The sequence below is a fragment of the Phalacrocorax aristotelis genome, chromosome 6 (genome assembly GCF_949628215.1).
Source record: "Phalacrocorax aristotelis chromosome 6, bGulAri2.1, whole genome shotgun sequence".
Classification (NCBI taxonomy): domain Eukaryota; kingdom Metazoa; phylum Chordata; class Aves; order Suliformes; family Phalacrocoracidae; genus Phalacrocorax; species Phalacrocorax aristotelis.
Genome location: NC_134281.1, coordinates 19,562,825 through 19,587,313, shown reverse-complemented (window position 1 = coordinate 19,587,313; position 24,489 = coordinate 19,562,825). Strand labels below are relative to the sequence as shown.

At 54.4% G+C, this 24,489-nt stretch overlaps 1 protein-coding gene across 7 annotated transcripts in view; it reads left to right on the top strand.

Moving 5' to 3' along the window:
* Window positions 1–24,489, top strand: part of CACNA2D2 (calcium voltage-gated channel auxiliary subunit alpha2delta 2) — a 236,553-nt gene that overhangs the window by 192,418 nt on the left and 19,646 nt on the right. For all 7 annotated transcript variants that reach the window (XM_075096400.1, XM_075096396.1, XM_075096394.1 and 4 more), the window contains exons 5-10: window positions 8,163–8,207; window positions 16,732–16,870; window positions 20,803–20,934; window positions 21,242–21,299; window positions 23,399–23,449; window positions 23,623–23,722. In XM_075096400.1, coding sequence (XP_074952501.1) covers window positions 8,163–8,207; window positions 16,732–16,870; window positions 20,803–20,934; window positions 21,242–21,299; window positions 23,399–23,449; window positions 23,623–23,722 — 525 coding nt within the window. The remainder of the gene's footprint in view (window positions 1–8,162; window positions 8,208–16,731; window positions 16,871–20,802; window positions 20,935–21,241; window positions 21,300–23,398; window positions 23,450–23,622; window positions 23,723–24,489) is intronic.

The following is a 24,489-nucleotide window of genomic DNA, read 5'->3' as shown; positions in this document are numbered from 1 at the left end:
CTTTTGCCATCCTTCATCTGTAAAATGGCAGAGCACGGTCAGACCTGCATGACAGCACCTGTGACACCGGCTCTGCTGCTGCCCCCAGCTTGTTGCCTGTGGTGGCATGGGCAGTGGGCAGGGAAGGCAGCAGCAGAGTATCCCCAGTTCCTCTGCTCCTCCCTTCCCACTGAGCAGCTTGTTCCTTCTGGATGCAGCTCTCCCCACCTCTCCCAGTGTGTCACATCCTAACCTCACACCGGAGTCGATGACAGGTTGCGGCAAGCGCGATTATTTTTGTGTTTCCATCCGAAGACGCACCGGCAGATGCTGAGTGTTTGCACTGCATTAGTGCTAATGGCAGCCCCATTAAACCTCGCTGCAGATGGGTTGCTATGGAAGTCCAGGAGAAAATGAAACATGAACAGGAGCCCGAGCGGCTGGGAGGCTGCTGCCAGCAATCGCTCACAACCCACCTCTATGGGGAAAGTTCTTTTTTCTCACTTTTTTCTGGTGTTCCCAGATGCATGCCAGCCATGCTGGCTTTCCTGAAGGGGTCTCTCAGGGATGCATGTTCACCTAGCTGGCAAAGTCTGGCAGAGTCCCGGAAAGGCAAGAGCTGGGTCCCGTTGCCAAGGGGTGGGCTCCCACCACGGGCACTGCGACCCCCTGGCACTGGTCCCACAAAAAGCTTCCAATGTGCAGTGGACTGGCCAACAAGTTTTCCCAGTGAGAAGTTTCTGGCCTCCGGGCTTGCATCCAGGCTGTGCAGGGGGTTCACTGAGACAGGCTGGCTCCACTCTGTGCAGAGTCATGGGGGTCTGTCCCTTGAGGCACATCAGGGCTATCCCCCTCCTCTGGATGTCCCCAGCCCTGTCCCCCAGCCATGGCAGTGGTGCTGAGCCCCCCGTGCAGACCATCCCCAGCAGCAGATGGAGGTGCCTGGGCTGCAGCCAACACTGTGATGCTGTTTACCAGTTTTCCATCCTCTGACACCCTGCTCAGACAAGAGACCTGCAAAATGCACCTATAAAAATGCTGGAAGGTCATGTTGAATTTTTTGCTGCCATCCTTCGTATCCATCCTCACTGACAAGCTGCCATGCTGCCTGTCGGGCATTCCAGCCAGCTCCCTGTTCTCCCACCTCCTCTCTGCCCTCATGCTCTGCTTTTCTCCAGGGTTTTCCAGTGCCTTAGATTCTTTTTAACCTTCAGCCCCATTCCAGTGCCATCAGCAGGGTCTCGGGTGTCCTGCACCCTCATGGTATGTGGGAAGAGGGACCGTGCTGACCTGGGGGATGCTGTTGAAGGCACAGGTCTGCACCACCAGCCGCAAAATGCATCCCAGGACATCATCATCACTGCATGTTGGTCTGCTGGGGCTGCCAGAGCTATTTGTCCCTTTAAGGGGCACTGTGACGCTGCAGAGAGCCATCCCTGCATTTATGTGAGCTTGGCAGGATTATATAAATTGCCTTTAAAAGTTGACTTCTTTATAAGCCATTTTCTGCTTCATAAAATGTTTATTACTGTTGTTTTTCTCCCTGTTCTTCTTCCTTGCTGCATTTTCCATTGCTACACTGGGAAGCTCCCCTCTTCCTCCACCTGCTGCCCCCCTGTCTCCCACGGCTCCCCACCTTTCAGGTGCTGGAAAGGGGTGTTTGAAGGGTCGAGCCCAGCAGGCCCTTTCTCCTTGGAAAAGAAAAACTAGCTATACATTGAGCTGCAGGTGTAAGAGCTGCTGGGGACAGGGTTTAACTGCTGTACCAGTGCCAGTGCCACTAGGGTGTGGTGGTGTGCGTGGAGGCAGCAGAGGGAGTGCAGGCATCCATAACCCCAACCTGCAAGCACGCAAGCAAATAACAAAGCCCAGATAATTTCAAGCTCCATTAGAAATGAGACTCCAGGGAAAACGGGATCATTGTTTGCCAAATGAGGAAGGACAAGAGGAATAACAAGAGATTTTGCTCCCAGCCACCCAAGAAAGGTGAGGGATAAAGCAGGGGGATGTGGTGGCATAGCTGGATGCCCCTCCACAGCCGTACAGCCCTGGATGCAGCATCCTTCCAGGCGTGGGGCACTGCCAACCAGCTGCTCCATCCGGCATCACTGCGATGCACCTGGTACACGTCTGCAGTGGGAGCAGCAGCTGTGCCACACCGTGCGTGGGCACCAGTGGCAGTTCCTGTGGGTTTGCCATGGCAATGCAGGCATGGCTTTGCATTCAAAGCAGCATTAGAAGGGTGAACACCAGTTTCTTATCCCCATTTCATTTTTCTCCTCCTTTAATTACAGATCCTACTTATCGGCCGAGAACAGAAAGATTGTCACCGTAACCTTGCACTTGCCCTTGTAGAAGGTTTACCTAAAAAGTTAGAAAATAAAATCAAATACTCTAATTTGCAGTCGTCTTGCCATTTCAAACCCAGTTTTCATTACAGCACAGAAAGTGCATTGAAGCTGTGTTTATAACCCTCTTTTAGATAACAAATCACATTTTCTTTTGGCTGGCAAGTGTGTAGAATTGATATTTTTTTTTTCAGTTTAATGGGTTTGTGTGTTCAGGAATGATCTCCATCAACTGAGAGTCTTTATTGTGTTTGATATAATGTCAGCTTTCATTACGCTCGGAGAATTACTGTGTTAAAGCACCAACCTTGCTGTAGAGCCATTCTGGCCGAAATGCAGAACAAGAAAATCATTCACAAAAACCCTGTGTCAGTGCCATTCCCTCTTAAAAGCTAAGGATAGGGCTCGAGGGGGCTCCCCTCGGCCCCAGCTCTGCAAGATGGCTGGGACACCTGTGGTGGTCCCATGGGTGTGATGGTTTGGTGCAAGGGCTGCTGGCTTTCCTCCCGGTGCTGCCATCCCATCTCATCCCATCCCACCACTGGCAGGGCAGGAGGTCCCCAGCACCCTTCGGCTCTGCACGGGTGCTGTCATCCCCATGGTACCGGGGTGAAGCAGAGGGGAGAGGTGGCCACATGTTGTCCAAGGCAGGCTCAAAGGAGCGGGAGCAGACAGGAGATGCCGTGTAAAGAAGAATAGCCTGCAAGGCGCAATCAGATAAAACATTTTCTCGGGGAGCTGAAAAAACTGTTGACGGGTCACTTAAATATTTCCCCAGCTCTGTCAGAGAGGCAGAGGGAGGAAATTGCTTTTAAAAAAAAAAAAGATGCCAAGGCAGATTATGATGACTGTTTCCACCTGTCCTTGGTAATGCATACGGTCTCTGCTGCTGGATAGGATGTGAAGGAACTTGCATGGTGAGGGCTGCAGGAGAGGCACAGTCCCCACCAGACCCATCCAACAGCCCAAGGTGGCTGGGGCTAACCCTTAATATTTTCTTCTTCCTGGGGACTGGGGAAGGATTCATCATGATGCATATGGATGAGGATAGCTCTAGCCCAGTGGAAATAAAAGGTTCAGCCCCTAACAGGGGCTGCCAGTGTTTTTCACAGCCAGGTATGGCTGTGATTGCAGTAGGAATTTCTCCCAGGAATTCATCTGGTCCCTTTGGGAGCCTGTTCCTGGCTGTAGCCCTCACTCTGCCCTGTGACAGCTGTTGCAGAAACACCTTCTTTGCTTTCTTACACAGCAGAGAAGGCTGCTGTGCCTCTGGCAGGACTGGGAGACCTTGGGGTGAGCCCTCACCCAGCTGGGATCTCCAGCCCCAGCTGTCAGCTAAGGCAAACTGGCCAGCACGGACCCATCCCCAGGTATGGCCATCAGCCAGCTCCATCCGGCTCCTCCTGACACAGGTGGGCTTGGCAGGGGCGATGCTGTGGTGGGAATGCACTGTGTCCCCCTGCTTGTCCCCTGCTGCCACCCAGCCCTTAATGCAGACACGGGGCTGCAGGTGCGGTGGGAGCTGCGGGAGCTGTGCGACACGCTGCAGGCTATCTTCCATACAAAAGGTGCAACTATAAGCAAAATCTGATGCTATTTCTGTGTGCTTAATGGTTTGGGGACGTGAAGAGCTCCCTAAATATTTGCTGCCTATTATAAGTGCTGATGGCAGAGGAAAGAGCTGTTGGTGAGCAGAGCCACTGGCACTGTGTGGGCACACCAGCTCCTGTTTGCTGTCCCCACCTGTTGAATTGCCCAGGCACAGATCCTTGTCACCTGGCTCATCCCCATGTTGGCACTCTGTGGACTAGGGTGTTGGCCTTGCCACCAGCCCCATCCAGCAGCTGGGAAACGGGCAGGTGCCAGCTTGGGATCCAGCTTGTCTTCCCTACCACCCTCCCCAGTTCCTCCTAACTTCCTGGAAGGCAAACTGCTGTAGGATTTGGCTCTTCCAGAGCCAATTGAATCTTGAAAGAGATTTCCTGACCTCAGGGGTCACCTGTGCTGCACAGAGAAATGAAGCCCGTAGACAGAGGGCTGAGGTGGACCAAAATCAATGTGGTGCAGTGCAAGCTACCTGCAAAATCACTCCAAGGAGCTGCAGTGTGCCCAGGGTCTGCAATCAGCAGGGTGACCCTTAGAAGATGGCAGCAAGTGATCCTGTGGAGGACAACAGATCTGCAGGAAAAGGATTAGGCAGCCCTGGTGATCTTGTAGAAAAGCTATAGAGGGAGAGCGAGCCATGGCCATTCTGCTGTGTCCCTGCCAGCTGCATGCTCTGGCTGGCCAGGCTGGAGCAAGGAGCTGATGTGCCACCAGCAGCTCCATCTGAGGCTTTTTTGGGGCCGTGGCAGCTGCATGCGTGAAATGGTTTGATTGCTACCTCATTAGACTCCTGACTTGAAGGTTTGGGCCAGCATCCCTCCATCCTGACATCGCTGGGCTGCAGCAAGATAGCAGAGCACTGACCTTTCTAATGTTATTTTTAGTTGCTGTTATTGTTTTAGGCAAAAAAAAGACCTATGTGAGTGCTCCTGGGGAAGGGTGGGGGTGGGGTGGGGTGGGGTGGGGGTGGGGTGGGGTGCGCGGGGAGAAGTGCCCCTCACCGACGATGTGAGACACCCTGTGCCCCTCCTTGTTGTGGACTTTGGTTCAAACCTGGTCTGCCGGTGTGTGGCCAGGGAGTTCCCATGCCAAAGTGGGGTCCTACCCTGAGCTGGCAAGGCTCCAGCTTGCAGCTCTCCAGAAGCTCACAGCCTGGTTTCATTAATTAGTTTTTTTGTTTGATGTTTTGGTGTAAAATTGGTGAAAGACTGGAGCACGGGGCTGTTATGGGCGGGGCTTAAGGGGGACAAGCAGGATGAAGCGATGGCTTCAGCTGCATTTCCAGGTTAGTCTGCAATTGCACTTAACTCCTAAAGTCGTTTCCCCATAACTTGCACTGAAGGTTTTAGAGAATGAAATAACCTTGTGCTTATCCGCTAGCAACATGGCACTTGCAGTGCCATTACACAGATGCCGTTTGGCAATTACGGCATGAGAAAATGGGCAGTGGTTGACACATCATCAAGGAGCAGCTACCCAGCATCTGCCTCCCCTTCAACACGAACCAGCGAGTGCTTTTTGCAGGCTCATTTGCAAGAGACAGGGCAATGTTTTGCCCTGAAATCCCTCGACATCTTCACCTCCTTGTTTTATTTATTGGTATTTATTCTGAAAGGCTCTAGAAATATCAGTGCTATTTACACAGACCAGGTGGTTGGTTTAAGGTAGATCAGAGGAGGATGAGGAGGAAGAGAGGATTACATGAAGAAGGCAGTCATAATTTAAGAAAACAAATATTAGGGAGAAGAAATTGTAGGCCCCTTTGTTGCCTCTCAGGAGACCCCTGCAATCTCCCTAGAGGGTCTCTGAGGGCTCTGTCTCTCCTTCCTGGAATAAATTCCCAACAGCTCCACTGGCCTCCATATGCCAGGAACATGGATACCCTGCCAGCTCCCGCAGGCTTCCTCGTACCACACAAGCCCACAGCATCAGTGGGATCATGGTAAGGAGAGTGGAGCCTGGCATCAGGGCATGTCCTGGGAACCAGGGCCATGGTGACACTGGGTGTCCCACTCATGTCATCTCACATGTGCAAACCTCAGCCATGGCGGGAGGTGGGCCAGGATCTCACCCAGCTGCTCCTGGGGTCATCAGGGCTTGAAAAAGTGCATGGCAAGGGCGCTGGGATCCCTAAAGAAACTGGTAGGAAAGACATCCTTACAAAAGGTCTGCTCCCCATGCCATGCCATGCTGTGGGAGTGCTGGAGCAGGTGAAAGCAGGACCAGGGGACTGGCTCTCCTCCCCAAGCATCACCTCGCCACCCTCTCCCCCACCACAGGAGCGGGGCCACTGCATGTTGTAGGGGATTCAAGCTTTTTGGAGGAGCCGATGGAAGATAAAAGGAATAACAAAGCACCTTCTGGATAGCTGTTGTTAGTCACACTTACTTCTGATTAAAGATCATTAAACATGAAATTAGCTCATTTGTGTTACGGGTCTCCTGGGGGTTCCTTTAATTAGGAAGTGCAGATGGCCATGGACCCAGGGAGACAGCAGCATCGGCGAGGGGCAGGGGTGTGCATGGGGCCGGGAGTGGCACAGGGAGGGCATCTGAAGAGAAATTAATTCTTTTTTCCATTTTCTTGTTGTTGTAAACCTCTCAGCATTTCACAACAAATCACAGATAATTAATAAGTACATTCCCTTAATGACTAGGCTTTTTAATAGCAGAAATTGGAAGATGCTGTGTTGATTATTTTTTTCACTTTCGCCTCGGGCTGCCTTGTTGCTGTGATTCAATTCACAGAGCCCATGGCAGGGACTGGCTCCTCTGCCCAGGAGGATGCTGAAACCACCCTTCGCAACCCCTGTCCTGGGGGAACATCAGCTGTGCAGCCTGCCGGGGTCCCGAGAGAGGGAGAGAGCAGCATCCCTGCCCCAGGGGATTTTCCACCTCCTGAGGGCCTTGTGTCTTAACAGCCTGGGGAAGCAGCAGCAAACCGCTCTAGGGAGCAGGCTTGTGGCTAGAGGATAATGCCGACGAGGGGTCAGTGACTGCCAGCTCCCAGTGGAGCTGGGATGGTGGAGTGGGTGGTGCTGGCTGGCTGGCAAGATGCTTTGACCTGCCAGTCCCTTTCCCTGGCACCAGCCCATGACCAGGATGGGCTGGATGTCATGGTGCCACCGGCCCTGGCACAAGCCTGTGGCTGGGCTGGGCTGGGTGTCACAGTGTCACCACCACAAGCCCATGGCTGGGCTGGGCTGAGTGCCTTGGTGCCACCAGCCCCAGCATAAGCCCATGGTCAGGCTGGGTGCCACAGAGGCAGCAGCAGGGCAGGAGTGGGGAGGATGGGGATGCAGTCAGCATCATTAAGGTTTTGGCTGGTTTTCTGTTCTGGGCCCAGATCACTTTCCTCATTAAATAGCAACAGCAATAATCATCCCAAAGTGCTGCCTGTGCACGCGGGGAGGAAGGCTGGTTTGCGCGGCAGCTGCTGATGGCTGATTGAGTGGCAGACATGTTAGCGCCGCAACGGCTGCTGGTATGCCTGCATTGTGCTCACATCCCGGCACACAGAGTAGAGTCTCCAAGTGCCCTTTAATTACCCTTCTGATGGCACACAAAACACTGTTGTGACAGCATTGCTGCTCTCCGAATTGCCTCTTAAGGAATTTCATCAGCTGCCTTGTGTCCTGACATGCGGGGAAGAGGAATCCAAGCAGGCCTTTCTGCCTAAATAGGCTCTAAATACCCCAAATTATTGATATGCATTTCTCTGTGGAAGCAAGGACGTTCTTCTCCCTGTTTCTGCCATTCAAAGAAGGAGCTCTGCCAGCTGTGGGGCCGCTGCCTGCCACACTGCCCATGCCTGGCTCTCCTGTTGCTCCCAATGCTTGCAACAGGACCAAAGCATCCCGGGCACAGGGACACAGTGCAGCCTTGCACCCAATGGCAGCACAGAGGCCATGGTCATGCCAATGGCATCATCGTGGTGCTGTTTGGCCATGGCAGAGGCTGTGCATGGCCCCGTGCTGCTGCAGCTTGGCAGCATCCATGATCGGAGGGAAGCGTGGCAGGCAATGGCCAGTCCTTGGAGGGTGGGCAAAGGGAGTGTGGAGTCCTGACCATGTCCCAGGAACAGCATGGGATGGGCAGGGCTCAGTCCCCAGTGATGCAGTGGCTGCCAGCAGCATGATGGAGGTGCTGAGGGGACAAGTAAGGGGGGAGGGACCCCTCTGCCATCCCCATCCCTGCCTGGCACTAACTCAGCTCTCCATTTTCTCTGCAGGAGGAAGACATTGAGTACTACGACTCCAAGGCCGACACTGAATACGTGAGTACTATCCCTGCTGCACCACTGACACAGTCACTACTCCAGCCTGGCACTGAGCCCCTTGCTGGGGCTGTCCCAGCACCATATTGGGGGGGGGCGCATGGCACAGCATTCATTACAGCTGTCATAACAAGACTCTGCAGTGGGCAGTGAGTGCCCAGTGCGCAGCCGTGTCCCTCCGGCCAAGGCATGGTGGCATCTGTCTGTGAGCACTGGGCCTGGCAGCAGGCAGGTGGGTAGGTCGCACTACTGCCTGCAAAACTTTCTAAAATTAAAGCTGGCATCTGAAATTCAAATGAAGAACAAACCTTTAATTAGAGATTGAATCTAATTCTCTGCCCTGATCCCAGCACAGCCATCTTGTGATTTCTGGCAATCAGTGCTTTAAATACAGACCAGACAGCTCCACTCTCCCAGTGCTCCCAAGGGGGATGGCATTTGCTGGCTCACCCGCACGGTGATGGCACTCAGGTGCCACGGGCACAGGGTGCTCTGCCAGCAATGGCTGCTGCTCCACAGCACCCTACTTTGCTGGCAGGTCATGGGTCACCCAACTCCTATGTTGTGCTCTGCCATGGGATCCTTCCAAAACGGGGACTTGCTGGATTGGTGATACTTTCGGTGTGGGGCTGCTGGGGAGCGGGTGCACTGCAGGGTCCTCAGAGCTGGTCGGGATCCCTGAGCAGAGCAGGGTTGTGGTTTGGGGGCAGCCCCAGCCAGCGCAGTGCCCTGGGATTTGTCCTTGCCCCAAGGCAGAGCCGGCAGCAGATGTGCCATCAGGGGACAGCACTGCAGAGGAGTGGCAGCTCATGGCATGGGCAGAAAACCACTTGCAAACCATATGGCCTTGTCCAAAAATAACGCATGGGTGGTCCCGCAAGCCTTCAGAATGCCCTGTGCAGAGGGGAGGGGAGGATCTGGGCTTCATCGGGTCCCAGCTCGGGACTTCATCTGGGCTTCAGCTCGGGTGATGCACCCTGCGCAGAGCTCCAGCTCTCACCCCACCCTGGAGGTGATGCCCCAGAGCAGAGCCAGGGGCAGGCTGGAACAGAGGATGGATGCCTTCAAAGCAGAGTTACTCTCAAACCACCAGTGCCATTGTCCCCAGGCAGTGAAAGCAGGAGGGAAAGCTGGAGCCATGGAGAGTCTCGGACGTGGAAGGGAGAGGTCAGGCAGATGCTGTGATGGAAGGGGAGGGCATTTGCTTTCCTGAGGTCTCCCTGCTTAGGGTCCTGCTCATTTGAAGCAGGGAATGTCTCCTGTTCCTCCCCAGCCTGGGGGAAGCTGTCAGAGGAGGGAGGGGAAGATTCTGGTCTCCACGGCTGCTCCAGAGAGGATGGAGCTAATGGGCTTAAAATGCATTAAAGTGGATTTTGGATAGAAGCAGAGGAAAAACCGGCTGGCAGTCAAGGCTGCAGGAGACAGCCCAGGGAGCAGGGCAGCTCCCTGCCTGGGGGGCCAAGAAGACTGATCCATCCATCAGGCTGGGCAGTGTTTTTGCATCACTGCTGTGAGGCAGGGCACAGGAGAGCTGGACATCCCCATACACAGTTTTACCCTGACCAGACCCAGCTGCCTGCACCCAGCTGGTGTCGGCAGTGGTGATTCGAGCTGGCAACTCGTGGCTGTTAGCTTTGGGATTAGCCATTTCTGCAAGCAAGGAGAGCATCCCCAGTTCCATTAGGCAGGATTAGGAAATAGGAGGCATCTTGACCTCGGAGCTGTGCCTGCCAAGCCCTCCCAGCACACAGGGCACCAGGGAGAAACCATGCACCACAGCATGGCACGGTGTTCATGGAGACCACAGGGCTTGGCTTTCTGGTCCACAGCCCTTCCCCAAAGGAGATGCTGTGTCATCGGGGAGGAACAACCTTGCAAATCCATCATCGGCTATACCAACTTCCATCTTGCGGAGCAAAATTGGGGGTGTCGTCTTGCCAAGGTTTGAGGGTTCAACAGGGAGGGTGCTTTCCTCTCAATGATGTTGCTGCTTCCCAGTGAAATCCCAGCAAATTTAATTCCAGTAAAAATAACAGAGAGAAAAGGTGATGCTGAAATAAAAAAGGAGGGAGATGATAACCAAAAGTTTGAATGGAACTAAATAGGGCTCTTTCCATCTTTTCTTTATTTAGCTTCCATTTTTATATTTAAATTGGGTAGGATCTAGCTGAAATGGAGTTAGTTCTGATGGACAATGCCTATTCAACATAACTGGGGCTTATTCACAAGCTTTATGCCAGCTTTAACTACGGCAAGAAAGAAATGAGCTGCTTATTCATTTTGTTTGCACCTCAGCTCCATTATCTACCTAAACAGATTTTGGATTTCCAAATGTTTTTTAACAAATGGGTACATCAGAAAATTTTCCTGGCGATCTACAAGGCTCTCAAAATATTTGCAGAAGCAGAGTTTTCACCTTTCCCCTCTAGCAAGGGCTATGGGGTTCATTTGGGGAGAAGTGTTCAAATCAGTAGAGGCTCTCAGTTGGGTATCACAGGCAGAACAACATAGAAATAAACTGATTTTCCATCTTTAGTACAGTGTTTGTGGCAGGGGATTATGCTTAAGTTACAGCTAAGGCCAAAATCCCCTGGGATGTGCCATTCTCTGGTGGGAGCTAACCGAGCCATGCCCAGGTCCCAGCTGGAAGACCACATTACAGGCTTCATTTTCTCCTTTGCATCAGCTAGGAACTGTTGGTTCCCAGGCTGTAAAGTGGCGGACAAGAGATTATGCTGTTGCTGCTCCTCCCATGGTTGGAGAGATGTAGCCGGTGGCAGTACAGCATCCATCAGAGCCTGGCATCCACCCCTGGGGACATCTGTACAAGCCCTGGTCCTTGTCCCCATCCTCTCGGCAGGACGCAGGGCTGATGTGATGAGAAGTGGAATCATGTCATTTTGTACACCCCCGAAGCAAACTTCATTGCTTCCTTTCCATAGGCATGCAGGTGAAAGTACTGCCTAGCCCAAGGTCAACCCTCTAGCACCCACCCACCTGCTTGAAGGGTGACAGCAAAGGGGCCAGTGGCGGGAGGCTATGCACCATCCTCTGCAGCCTTCAGTGCAGGGGAGGCGAGGAAGAGCATGGCACTGGTCCTGGCTGCAGGCAGGGGCTGCCCGCTCGCTGCTCACCCTGCCTGGGAGTTGCCGCAAGGGGAGGGAGGAGGGAAAAAAAGCCCCTAAATGTCAGCAGCAGATGAAGGGTGTTGGAAAATTTAATCTTCCGACTTTCTCAACTAATGTGACATTTGGATTTCCTCCCGATAAGCTATCAGCCCCATAAGTTTCTTTCTTTTGCCTTTTTTTCTTTCTTTTTCTTTTTTTTCCCTTCTTCTCTCCTCTGGCTGGTAATTTAAAAATAAATGGTCTAGAAAGATCTCTAAACAGTACCTTTGGCAAAGATTAAAAAAATCGAAGGGTGATAGGGGAGCAGGCTGGCAGGAGAGGCTGATTGTTATTTATAACCTGGGCTGCTATAAAAGCAGGAACGTGGCTGGAGAACACACCGTCTCCTTCCCTGGCATTAAACTGCCCCATTTCAGGAAAAGCTGAGATATTTAAGAAGGAGAAAGACCCTTTTGCATGGGCTTGGAGTTTCTCAGTCATGTGCCTTGGCACTTGCTGGGGGGCAGGGGGCAGGACCACAGCCCCAAGGATAGGCTCAGTCCCTTTGCTCAGCTTGCCCCAAGAGCTGGCGAGGGCAGTGGTGTGTTTCCAGTTAAGGGAAAAAAAACTTCTGAATTTGGGAATAAAAAGAGGGTTTGATGTTTCCTTGGACTCCCCAAATCGGGTGAAGTGCTTTGTTTGGATGGTTTCAAAATCCTTCTGTCTCAGAAGGTGGGAGCAGGCTCCCCCAGGACAGTTTGTGCAGGGAAAGCGGGAACATGTGCTGTTCAGATCTGAGGACTAGCTACTCTTGCAAAAAAAAAAGGCATTTTCTAGCAACAACAGTAAAATGTTTCTGCTGAGGAGCAGCCGCGTCCTACTGCAAGGTGATGCTGCTAGTGGGTGCTGTGAGGGTGCAGCCGGGGGCTTTGCTGGGCAGAAAGGCACCCCCCAACCTGAGCCCCAGGAGGCAGACAAGTACATGTGGTCACGACTCTTCTCACTGGTTTCTCACGTGACCGTGGGCAAATGGTGCCGTGCCCTGGGACTCATTTCCCCTCACCTGCAGAGTACAGCACTGAACCCCACAACCTTTGCAAAAGCTTTGAGGCTTGCAGGTGAATTGAGTCACACATCCCATTTATATTCATTATTAGTAGTAATCACAGCATGTTGATATGAATACTTTGCTGGCTTTTCCAGACTTAACATGGATGGGTGCCCCTGGGAAATTTAAAAGGAAGTGTTGGGATCTCAGTGCGATATATTCTTTATCAGGCATATGATGGGCAGGACATGGGATGCAGGCGTGCTGTCAGGGTGATGCGGCTTGCAGGAGCTCTGCTGGTGCTAAGGGTACCAGAAGGAGCACCACAGAGGAAGGCTGTGGCTACCCAGCACGTCTGGAGCTGTGAAACCCCAGCTGGCATCCCAGAGTGGCCACCTGCACTGCTAGCCAGAACAGGCCTGCATATGTCATCGGTGCTGCCATTTAAGCAGTCATCATTAGCTGTGATGCTTCGTTCCCATGGAGATGAGCAATGAACGGGAGTGTCTGCATCCACAGGAGCTGCCTGGCCAAGGCATCGCTGCTGCACCAGGTCACATCCCCATCTCGATCCACAGCTCCAAACCTTGTCACTGGTGGTGACCCTCCGGTAGTCCTTGTGCCTGTAGGCAGGCTGGCTCTCCTCAGCCAGCACCAGCCTGGCTGTGGTGGAGGGCAGGTACTTGCCAAGAGCACAGGAGCCTCCAGTAAAGCTGTTGGGTGGTGCCGCTGGTGCTTACTGGGTGTGGAGGCGTCTCTGGGTTTTGCCCTCTGTCCATTATTTTGGGAGACTCAGAAGAAAATGTGACTGGCAACCCAGCTGCTAAAGCACTGAAGATGACAGAAGCTCTCGGCATGTGATGACTTCTTGCTGAAGCAATAAATACGTATAATACTGATATATTGCCGTGGAGGTGATTTCTAATGGTGTGTAGCAAATAATATAGTCAAACTGTAGCATCTACTTGTGTTATGTTGTACATATTGTAACAGATAAATAAATGTTTCCAGGTCCTTTTGAAATGTAATGATGAGAAAAGCTGCAAAATCTGGCTGGGGGCCTGCTGAGATGCTCACAGTTAAACTGGTGTAAATCCAGGAGAACTTGAATCATCTTCTCCTTTGCTCTAATAGAAATTTAATGCAGAATTTCTTCCTCCGGCCTTCCCGAGGTGACTCCTTGTAGCCCCAGCCTAGCACTGAGGTGCTCCCATTCCTGCCTGGGCTGGTGATGGCTTTGCCTGCCTTCATCTGGGTGGAAATGACTCCATTTCAGGGGCCAAATTCAGCCTGGATTAAACAGGAATAACTCGTTTGAGGTCAGGAGATTTATGGATAAAGGGTAAACATAGCTTGGATAACATCAGTTCTTTCTGCAGGTCTGTTTGCCATATAGGTGTCAGTGATGCATGAAGCGTCCTACATATAGATAGCTTTATATTTGTCTCTGAGATCTATACATATGCTGCTTTAGAGCTGCATGAATGAGAGCAGCCAGACAGCGCCGAACCTGGCAGAATATAAATTAGCCCCTTAGAAGTGGGTGATATAACAGAATAATGCTAAACAGAGGAGCAGGAATTATATACAGTAGTTTCAACTCCACTGAAGTGGGGAATAACCATGCCAGTGTGGGGGAAATAGGGAGGGTTGGATTTTCCCGGCTGCTGGAGGTGGCGGGGGGCAGTGGATGGGCCGGACCAGGGCAGGGTGCCCCACTGATTTGATATGGGAAGGGATGAGGAGGTGTCACCAAGATTTTGCTGGGCTCAGGAAATACGGGGTTTAGTGTCAAAGCAGAGGTTTTGGTGTTACAGGTGCCCTTGGGGCCATGGCTTTATCCTGTCTAAAGCCTGTTTTCAGCAGGCGCATTGGTGCTCAGAAAGGTTGGCAGGGACGAACTATTATGTGTGCGACCGCTTCCCCCCAGAGATCTGAGCCCCACATTGATGGCAGGTTTGGGGCTGGATCTGCTCTCCGAATAGCACTTGGTCTGGCATGCAGCCGGGGTCCTGGCTCTGCTGCAGCATTGTGGCTTTGCAGGGGGTCTGGCAGTCAGTTTTGTGCCTTTTCTCTGGATTTACGTGAAAGTGAGAGCATAATCTGGATTTTGATCTTGGTGACATGGCTCAGGGGAGATGGGGACCATCCCTGCCTGCCTTCTGCTTAGCTACTGTGGCTGTAATTGAGTTCAGCATCTTTCTGGACAGCTGGAGTCCCAGCACCGGGATCAGCTCGGCAGTGTGTTTACACTCGCAATTCATTGGCTGGAATTAAAGCCCAAAACTTGCATATCAATCCTGTTATTCTCTCGAGCTGTGGCAAATGGTTTGGCCACCCCTCACAATGTCAGGGGAATGTCACTGCCTCGGTGGCTGGCTGGAGGTGGCGCAGGGGAGGTGGCATCTCTCCACATCGTCTGCAAAGGGAAAATGAGGAGGAGGCCAGGATGGGTGTTAAGTGAGCTTCATAGTTTATTTGCTAAACACATCATTTTCCTTTAAACGTATGGCTTTTCCCATGAGAAATTCAGATCTTTTGTCCCTGGGTTTTGTCAAGAGGCTGGTGGAAGAGCTGCTTGTGCTGGGCCATCAAAGACAGCGGGATGGGAGTGTCCCCTGCCCCCAGTCCCTGCTGATACTGGGGTGCTTTGCTGCGGAAAGGTATGGGGTGTCCCTCCAGGTAGCCATGCCATCTCCAACGTGGCCCAGCACAAGCCCTGCCTGGAGCTGCTCATGCTTCCAGTCACGTCTGCTGTCGTTTCTCCCAGGGCTGATCTCTGCTACTGCAATCAGATGGCCTTACATGGGCTCCGAGATAGGCACTTCACTCAGGGAGGCACAAAGAGAGAGGCACTGAACTGCTTCTTGAGGGGAATTCGCTCCCTTGCCAGGCAGCTCAGCAGCTGGATCCGCTCAGTTCACTCCCACAGCCAGGGTCATGGGAAAGCAGCCAGAGCCATCCTGCACCCCAGCTTGGGCTTGGTACATCCCTGCCCCTGTGTTGCCTATCCCTCCCTGCGGATGGGGCAGGCAGCTCTGCACTCAGCCCCTCTTCAGTGGGGATGTAGCTCCAGGGGCACAAAGGGCAGATGCTGCAGCATCCTCCTCCTCCCAACCCTGAGCATCTCACAGCTAGCTGCAAATAGCCTTCCCCAGCTGCTGGGCTCATGGCAGGGACACGGCATCCTGGAGCCAGCACCTTCTCCCAGGTTTCTTTGCTCCTGGCAGGATGGTGAAGGTGATTACCCCAACTCTGTAGCGAGGCCATCCTCTTCCTCCTGCTCCCAGCGTGGCCCTGCGCCTCAGCTCAGACCTTGTGCCCCTGCCGGCAGCCACTGGCCGTCCTCCCTGCACTGGCTCAGCCTGGCCTTGCCTTGCTGGAGGGGTTTTATCTCTGTGCAGTAGAGAGGAGGGCTGGGAAGGCGAGGGAGCGCGCTCCAGCGCCAGCAGTGGGGAATTTGCCATCTCTCCACCATAATTAAATATTGTTTGCATTGCTTATTGACAGAGTGCTAAGCTGCACTCTGTTTTAATTTGTTCTTTGATAGTTGCCTTTTGCTGCTAATTGATTTTCAAGGCTTTTTTTTTTGGTTTGGGTTGGTTGGTTTTTTTGTCTGATTTAATACCTGCCATGCTACCAAAGCCAGAGAGGCAAGGGTAACCAGAGCTTGCCTTCGTGCACACCTGCTCCTGGCACCCACTCCCCTGTGCCTCTGGCACTGCCACGGGCCACGGGCCAAACCCCGTGTACAGTTCTGGTCCCTGCTATGCAAAAAGGATGTGGACAGGCTGGAAGGGGTCCAGAGAAGGGCCACCAAGATGATCAAAGGACTGGGAAGCCTGCCATACGAGGATAGGCTGGGAGAGCTGGGTTTGTTCAGCCTTGAGAAAAGGAGGCTCAGAGGGGATCTCATCACCATGTACCAGTACTTAAGGGGCAGCTACAAAGAAGACGGAGACTCCCTTTTTACAAGGAGTCACATGGAGAGGACAAGGGGGAATGGACACAAGTTGCCTTTGGGGAGATTCCGATTGGACACAAGAGGAAAATTTTTCACAGTGATGACAGTCAACCATTGGAATAATCTCCCCAGGGAAATGGTTGACTCGGCCACATTGGACACTTTTAAGATTCAGCTAGACAGGGTGCTGGGCCATCTTGTCTAGACTGTGCTCTTCCCAGAAAGGTTGGACTAAATGATCCCTGAGGTCCCTTCCAAACTGAGATTCTGTGATTCTGTGAAATCCAGCACAAGAGCTGGCATGTCAGGGGGATGTTTGGTGACGGCCTTTGGGCAGCAGCATTCCTGGTGTGTGTCTGGGGCTGGCACCCCCAGGTGATCCCATGTGCTCTTCTCCCTCCCCAGGATGATCCCGATGGAGAAGAGATCGAGAGGGAGAAGTCCAACTCCTTGAAGCTGGAGTTCACCGACGATGCCAACTTCAAGACCAAGGTTAACTATTCATACGCTGCCGTGCAGATCCCCACGGACATCTACAAAGGCTGTGAGTGCCCCTCCTCACCCACTCCACTCTGCTCTGCACTGCCAGGCTGGGCTCAGCCTCCACCTTTTGTGCTCAGGGTGCCGAAGCCCTGGGGACTGTCATCCTGGGGTGCCCTGGCTGGCTCTCAGTGCCAGAGCAGGCAGGTGCCCAGGTGGGTGGGCACTGAGCAGAGGCAGATTCACCATGTCAGGACAGAGGTGACAAAGTGTCCCTCCCAGAGGCCCCCAGGGACCCTCAGGATCTTAGCATGGGCCAAAGAGGCACATCAGGGGTTAGGGGTTATTAGGAAGGGATGGAAAACAAAGGAGAAATGGTAATTATGGCACAGGGTAAAGCTCAGCTGTGCCCACATGGCTGTGATCCTCTCCAGAGAAGAGCTCAGCAAAGCTCAAGTAGGTTCAAAGCAGGAGCTTTGAAAGCAGGATCAGAGGGACCAAGCAGCTCTGTGCAGGGGCAATTATGGAGACAACTCCTCCCTGCTCCTAGAAGGGAGCAAGACAGGGCTGGGTGGTGGGAGAGGGTGAAGCAGGGATGCTTTCTCACTGGCTTCAGGCTGCTTGGGGCTGAGGTATGAAAAAGGAGGAAGAGCAGTTGAATCCTGCAGGAAGACAGTGAGCGTGATTGCAGGACAGTGTGATGCTGCACCAAAGTAACCCCCACTGCTGGGAGCGTGCAGGGGGTGTCAGCCCCATGATTTTGCTGCTGTGGCTGCCAAAGGGCGCAGGCTGCTCCAGAAAGGGGTCCAGATCGGTGGGCCTGCCTGGGGAGTGGGCAGGGAGGGTTCAGCAGATGGATGGACGGACGGACAGATGGGGTGGGATGGGATGGGATGGGATGGGATAGGACATGCCACACCAGCTTTCAGTCCCCACCAGGAGGTGACACAGTCCTTGCGCTTCCAGAGGTCTCTCCTACCTCACCCTGCCACGATGACACATGGTAACGGCTGGTCTCCATTTCCCTCTAGTGGCTGCTCTGCACCAAGCTGCGGTCTGCTTCTGGCAGATCATCCTCCAGCACCCGCACACCACATCCTGTGCCCAGCACCAGACCCTGCTTTTGGGGGGCACTCTCGTCTCCCTGTGCCACTGAGGGCACCAATGTCCCTGCAGCCTCTAGTCTTGGTGGCACTTGCCAAGGACTCCCAGGTGGTCACAGCGGTGATGGGAGCTGAGCTGGTGGTCCTGCCCTGGGCTGCACTTTCCCAGTAAATGGGCTCATTACCGGCATGGCTGTGCTCAGAGCCACATCGGTGTGACAATTTCACCGCAACAGCAGCAGTGGATTAGAAATTTGCAATTAGTTTTATTACCCAGCTAGCACAGGCCAGGCAGCTAATGAAGCACATCATGTGAGCAGGGGATGGGTGAGCAGGGTGGGCTGCATGGGATTAAATATTCATTACTCCTCACCCCTACTCACTGGCCAACACCACGGCTGATGCCCTGTCATGGCCACATAAATCACCCTGCTCGGTCTGGGACAAGAATAAATTGGAGATTATCGTGCTCTGGGGACTCATGGCCACTCAGAGAGGGATGCTGGAGATAGGGTGGGGAGAGGTTCGGGGGGAGAGAAAGGGTCTGCAGCCACAGGCATAGCAGTGCATGGGTGCAGGGATTAGACCATGCCTGGCCACACCAGGGTACTCCAAAAAGCCAGGGTGTAGGGCAGGGTGCTCAGCCACTGTACCCCAGAGAGCAGGTTTAGGGTGCAGGTATGGAGCTGCCTGTGTGCCCCCGCCTCGTGGGGACACTGGTGAGTGTGGCTGGTCCCCGCAGAGCCATGGGCAGGGAGCATCGCTCCGGTGGGACCCAGCAGAGAGGTGCTATCACTGCCTGGCACACTAATTAAACCACTGTGGAGACGCCCTCCACTGTCACCCCTCACTAAACACACAAATTACATCCTATATGCGTTTTCTTTACTGTGCCATTTTTAATTAAATATGCAACTGCTCGCTGGTGGGGTGGGGCTGGGCTCACTCTGATGGGGACAGGGACAGGGACGGGATGTCACTGGCAGGGCTGGCAGCTCTGGCCTTGACTGAGGGGTACAGGAGCCATCCCAGCTGATGAGCTCTGCACTCATGTGCTCATCACTTTGCACATGAGGAGTGTGTAGGGACTATGTTTGTGTGCAGGGAGGATATAGGGGCTACATTCATGCACAGAGATGGTTATAGGGCCTGTGCTCATGCGCAGGGGTGGTACAGGGGCTGTGTATGTTTACAGGGAGAGTATAGGGACAGCTTTCATACACAGGGATGTATAGGGGCTGTGTTTGTTTGCAGGGATGGTACAGGGAATGTGTTTGTGCACAGGGATGATATGGGAGCTACATTAATGCACAGGGAAGGTACATGGGCAGCATTTGCACACAGGGATGATATGGGGAGCTGACTTTGTATGCAGGGAGGGTATAGGGGCAGCATTTGGCACAAGGCTGGTGTGGCTGATGGGCCCTGAGGGGCTGGAGTTGCAGGCACTGCTGAGGCTGTCAGCGTCATTGGTGGACAGCACAGTGCCCAGCCAGGGCCAGCGGCACTGCCCAAGGCTGCTCCCGGCAGGCAGGAGTCTGGCAGCCAGCTTGCGGCCCCTTCTCCTGGGAAAATACAAGCCCTGTGACAGAGCCAAACAAGAAATTATCCTAAATGCCCAGATAACAGTGCTGTGCGTAGACTCGGCACTCAGAAATGGCTGGGGAGGTACAGATGGAGTAAATCCAGTTTGAAGGCACAGCTGCCTGAGGGAAGGACAAGTCTTCTTCAGCAGTGGTGCTGAGATGGAGGGATCTGGGATTCACCCTGGGTGAAACCTGCCCACGTCCCACCAGCACCTCAGGGCCATGGCAAAGGTTTGAATAGGTAATGACAGCATTTCGAGGAGGCGCAAGTGTGGGAGGAAGCCTTAGAAGAGCTAAATATACTACTCAAACGCACGCTGGCTCCCTTGCAGCACCGCACTGGTTGTTCTGCCCAATACCGAGGAGAGGGGCTGCTCCTGGGAGCTCTTGCACCCCAAAAATGCAACGAGAATCCCCCAGGAGGGAGCAGCACCTGGTCTCCGGGTGCTGCCAGCTGCCCGCTCCTGCCCACAGCAGCACAGCTGGCTCCTCCATGCCCCAGCCCTGGGGCAGCCAACCATGGGCTGCTGGGAGATGCTGTGGGGCTCCCGTCACCTGCCCAGGGCTCAGGGCACCCACAGTGTTTGGAGTACCCCAAAGGGCCCTGTGAGCACCAGGAGGTCCCACTGTCCCCAAGGCAGCCTCCCTGCTGGCTGACTGGCCCGGCCCATACCTGCCTCGCTATGCCAGCCTGCCCATGCTCCACCAGCCCCCTTGATAAATCACAGGCTGGGTCTGCCAGCAGCTTATCTTTTGCTTTAATAGCTGAATAATTTAAAACTGCTGTTTGCCAGCATCTTAATTGCTTTTGCATCAGGTGTAGAGGCCAGCAGGAATGTGGAGTGGGGCTCAGGAGGCTCCATGCAGCCCCATGGAGACAGAACCCCTTGGTTTCCCAGCTAGTGGCTGTCCCTGGGGAGTGGGGCTGGTACAGTGGCAGGAGGAGCAGGGCATTTTTCTGGGAAGAGAGTGAGATGGCAAGACAGCTGTTCCCAGCGGTGGCTGTCCCTGACCCAGAGCCAGGGGATGGGGACAATGAGCACTTGCGGGAGCCCTGGAGGGTGGTTCTGGTCTCTGGGGACAAGGGACAACAGTCTGATGCTGGAGCCCTGTGGGAGCAAGGGGGCTGTGCGAGCTACTGCAAAGCCCCTGTGGGCTTCTCCCTGGGAAGGGGCAGAGGGGACACACTGCCTCTCCCTCCCTGCCAACATCACAGGGACACTGTGGTCCCTGTCACCCCCCCAGCCTATCCCAGGCTCTGCTGCTGCCCCCCACCCACCTGCCTGCCCCGGCTCTGTCTTCCACAGCCACTGTCATCCTCAATGAGCTGAACTGGACGCAGGCACTGGAAGACGTCTTTATCGAGAACCGGAAGGAGGATCCCTCCCTGCTCTGGCAGGTGTTCGGCAGCGCCACTGGCGTCACCCGCTACTACCCCGGTGCGTGGTGGGGGCCAGCGGGGGGTGGTTGCTGGTGGCGGGGGGGGGGCTGGCCAAGGGCAGTCCAGGCCCTTGGACCTTGCTCTGAGATGCTTGCTCTAAGATGTGGGCAAGCATCTCCCAGCAACGGCCCTGGAAGCCGCCTGACACACATGACTGTACAGTGCCAAAGCCTGTTGATGAGAGCTCCCTGCCAGAGCCTGCCGCTTTCTTGGCTGTGGGCATTCCTCTGCCCTATCCCCCATGTGCCCCTGTCCCCTGCTCCGGGACAGTCCCACCACACTCACTGCCTGCCTTCCCCCTGCAGCCACACCGTGGAGAGCCCCCAATAAGATCGACCTCTACGACGTGCGCAGGCGGCCCTGGTAAGGGGGTGCCGGGTGGGGAGGGGAGTCCCTTTGCCGGCCCTTCCTGGCTGGGAGCAGCCAGCTTCCTCCTCTTCTCATTTCACACATGGTTGTCATAGGCAAACAGACACTGTAACATGGGCAGGGGCATCTGAGCTGCGGCTCTCGCCTCCTGCTCCTTCCCATCTTCCCAGGAAGGCAGAGCAGGACGGAGAGGCAAATTCTTGGATACAGATCAAGCGCGGAGAGCTGCCCCTTGTCCTGCTCCCGCCTGCAGCCATGGCTGCCAACACTCAGTCCCAGCCAGCATTCCCATCCAAATGGGAAAGCAACCAGCTCCCAGAAACCATGAGCTGGGAGGATGGAGAGAGAACTGGACAGGCATTGCCAAGCTGTGGTTAAGTGATAGCTGCAAGCAGCCATCTAGCTACACACCGAGTGAGGTGGTATTGAATTGCTTCCCCTTAGCCCAGGTAGAGGTGCCAAGTTGGAAGCACTAATTATCATTCTGCCCATGGGGCTGGGGAAGCTGCAGCCCCAACCTGCCCACAGTTGCTGCCTAAAAATGTGGGCATAGAGAGGAAAGCAGGTGCAGGTGCCTGGGGAGCCCTGTATCCTGGGGGAGCATCCCCTGCCCCCGATGAGAGCTGCTTGTCAGAAAATTAATGGCCCTGCTGCTATGGTTAATTGTCTTTGCTCCACATTAATTATTAACTGTTCTCTGCTGGGGTGTCTGTGTGGGTTATTGGCAGAGGGGGGACTGGCAGGTATTTTCAGGGGGCTGCTGATGTGTATGGGAGCTACCGAGCCTGGCTAGCCCAGCTGCCTGCTCACTAGCCAGGCTTTCTAGACACTTGCCCACCCAGCCATGGAGGAGCAGTAGCACACCTCCAGGGACACCCATTTGGCATCCTTTCCTGCCCTCACACTGGGGTCTAGCGCAGCACACAGCCTTCACTGCTCCACTGCCGGGCTTGGCAGGGGCCATGGTCCGTTCTGCCTGCAGCCTTGGCAGGGCTGCCAGCACCACTTTCTTGCCCTCCCCTCCCTTGATGAATGGTGCTATTAACCACAGCCTTCTCCAGTGGAGCTCAGGGTATTCATCTGAGCGGGGCAGCCAGAGATGGATGCGCTGCCACAACCCATTAGGGGCAGCATCTTAGTTGGGCTCTGTGCATGCCAGCACATGCCTGCCCTGGGCAACAGGGCAGGGACTGAGCCCCCCAGCCCCTACTAGCTAGCAGGAGGTCCACAGGCAGCTGCCCACCTGTCATGCACCCCAGCATGAGCAGGGGGTGCTGGGGGCAGGCAGCAACCATGCTGAGAGGGCCAGCATCCCACATCCCGCCTGGGTGATCAGTTGTGATTAGGGAACATCAGGACCTGGGATTAGCAATCAGAGCCTACCCCTTCCCCAGTAATGGTGAGTAATTGATACTAATAACACACTAATTAATTTGCATCAGGCCTGATCCAGATCAAGCCAATAATAAGGCTCCCTTGGACTTCAACCATGGCAGGATCAGGCCCCACACAATGGGATAGGGAGGTTAGGCTGTGCCTGGGATGGGTGCTGAGCACCACACGGGCCCCCTCCCACTCAGGATGGCACAGTAGGACTGGGAGGAGGACTGGATGCTTCAAAGGGTGAGGAAGGCTTCCCCAATTGTTTTCGGGGGGAGGATTTACGTAGTAGTATTATTTTTCCTCCTCATAGCTGAAAATAACCTAATCAACCTGGCCTTTGAAGCTACCAGGGGGGTAAATAGCATCTTAATATGGATGCGTGTGTCAGCATAATCAGCGCACAGAAGAGGGCCTGCAATGATGGAAGAGTTCAGCATTTAGAGCTCATTAGGCCAATACGGTACTGAGCGGCAGGTCACTGGCAGTCTGCCGTGCTGCGCCATGCTACATCTTCACCTCTGCTTGCCCGCCACTACCTTGTCCCTGCTCCTCACCACGGGGACACCACAGCCATCGGTGTGCAGACACTCTCAGCACAGCTCTCCAGCTGCCTGTGCCCTGGCAGAGCTTTGTTCTTGGGCTGCACCCAGCAGGGTCAGGGTCCCTCTCAAAATGAGTTGACCCTGCTGACCCCACTCTGCACCCTGCAGGTACATCCAAGGTGCCTCCTCCCCAAAGGATATGGTCATCATCGTGGACGTGTGAGTACAAGGGTGGGGACCACGGCCAGGCTGAGCCAGGCCAGGACAGTGGCACAGCTCCCTGGGGTGCCACTGTCCTGCCGGTGGCCCTGGGGAAGCTGTGTGGGATAGTACTGGTGGGGAACCCCATGCCCCTTTGCTGCTGAACCCGAAGCACCCCTCTCTCCTGCCAGGAGCGGCAGCGTGAGCGGCCTCACCCTCAAGCTGATGAAGACCTCAGTCTATGAGATGCTGGACACCCTCTCAGATGACGACTACGTCAACGTGGCCTCAGTAAGTACCATGGGATGGGTGTCAAGGCTGCGCCCCCCAGGCAGCTCCCTACCACAGGAGCCCTTTGCCCCCAGACCCACCTGGCCAGGGGCTCTGCAGAGAGAGAAATGCCTTTTTTTTTTTTTTTCTTCTTCTTAACCACCCACCTGCACATAAGCAAGGAAATGGCTGTTCAGGGCTCAACTATACATGGTGGTGAATGAAAGCTGCCCCCATCACGGGGCATTTGGCAGAGATGCTCCCAGGGCGATCCAATCAGCCACCTCCTGTCTGTCACCAGCCAGTGACATCATTCCCCCTGTGACGATGTCACCAGCCCATGACGTCATACAGCACAGTGGCCATGCCACCGCATCTGTGCATCAGTCGGCACTCAGCCCATGCCAGCCCTCCCCTGTCTGCCGCAAGAACGCTGGTGCTAATTAAGGTGTCTGGCCTGGCTCCGTTAGCTGGATCGCTGCTCCCCTAACGAATGGGCCCTATTGCCAGCAAATGAAGCCATAAGCAAGAGGCAGCACCTGCTCCTGCTGCCGGCACAGCACACCTGCTTACACAAGCCTGGGGGACCCTGCAGAAGCAAGGGTGCAGGTGAGCTCTGTGCTGGCAGCATCCACTGCTGGCACCCATGCCGAGTGGCTCAGAGCTAGATTGGCCCAAGCTAAGCCCCAGTCTCAGTATTGGCCATCTCCAGGACATGGGACATGGGATACTCCAGCTGCCTTCTACCCATAGGAACTGAGTGTGGTGGGTGGCATGTGCCCACGGAT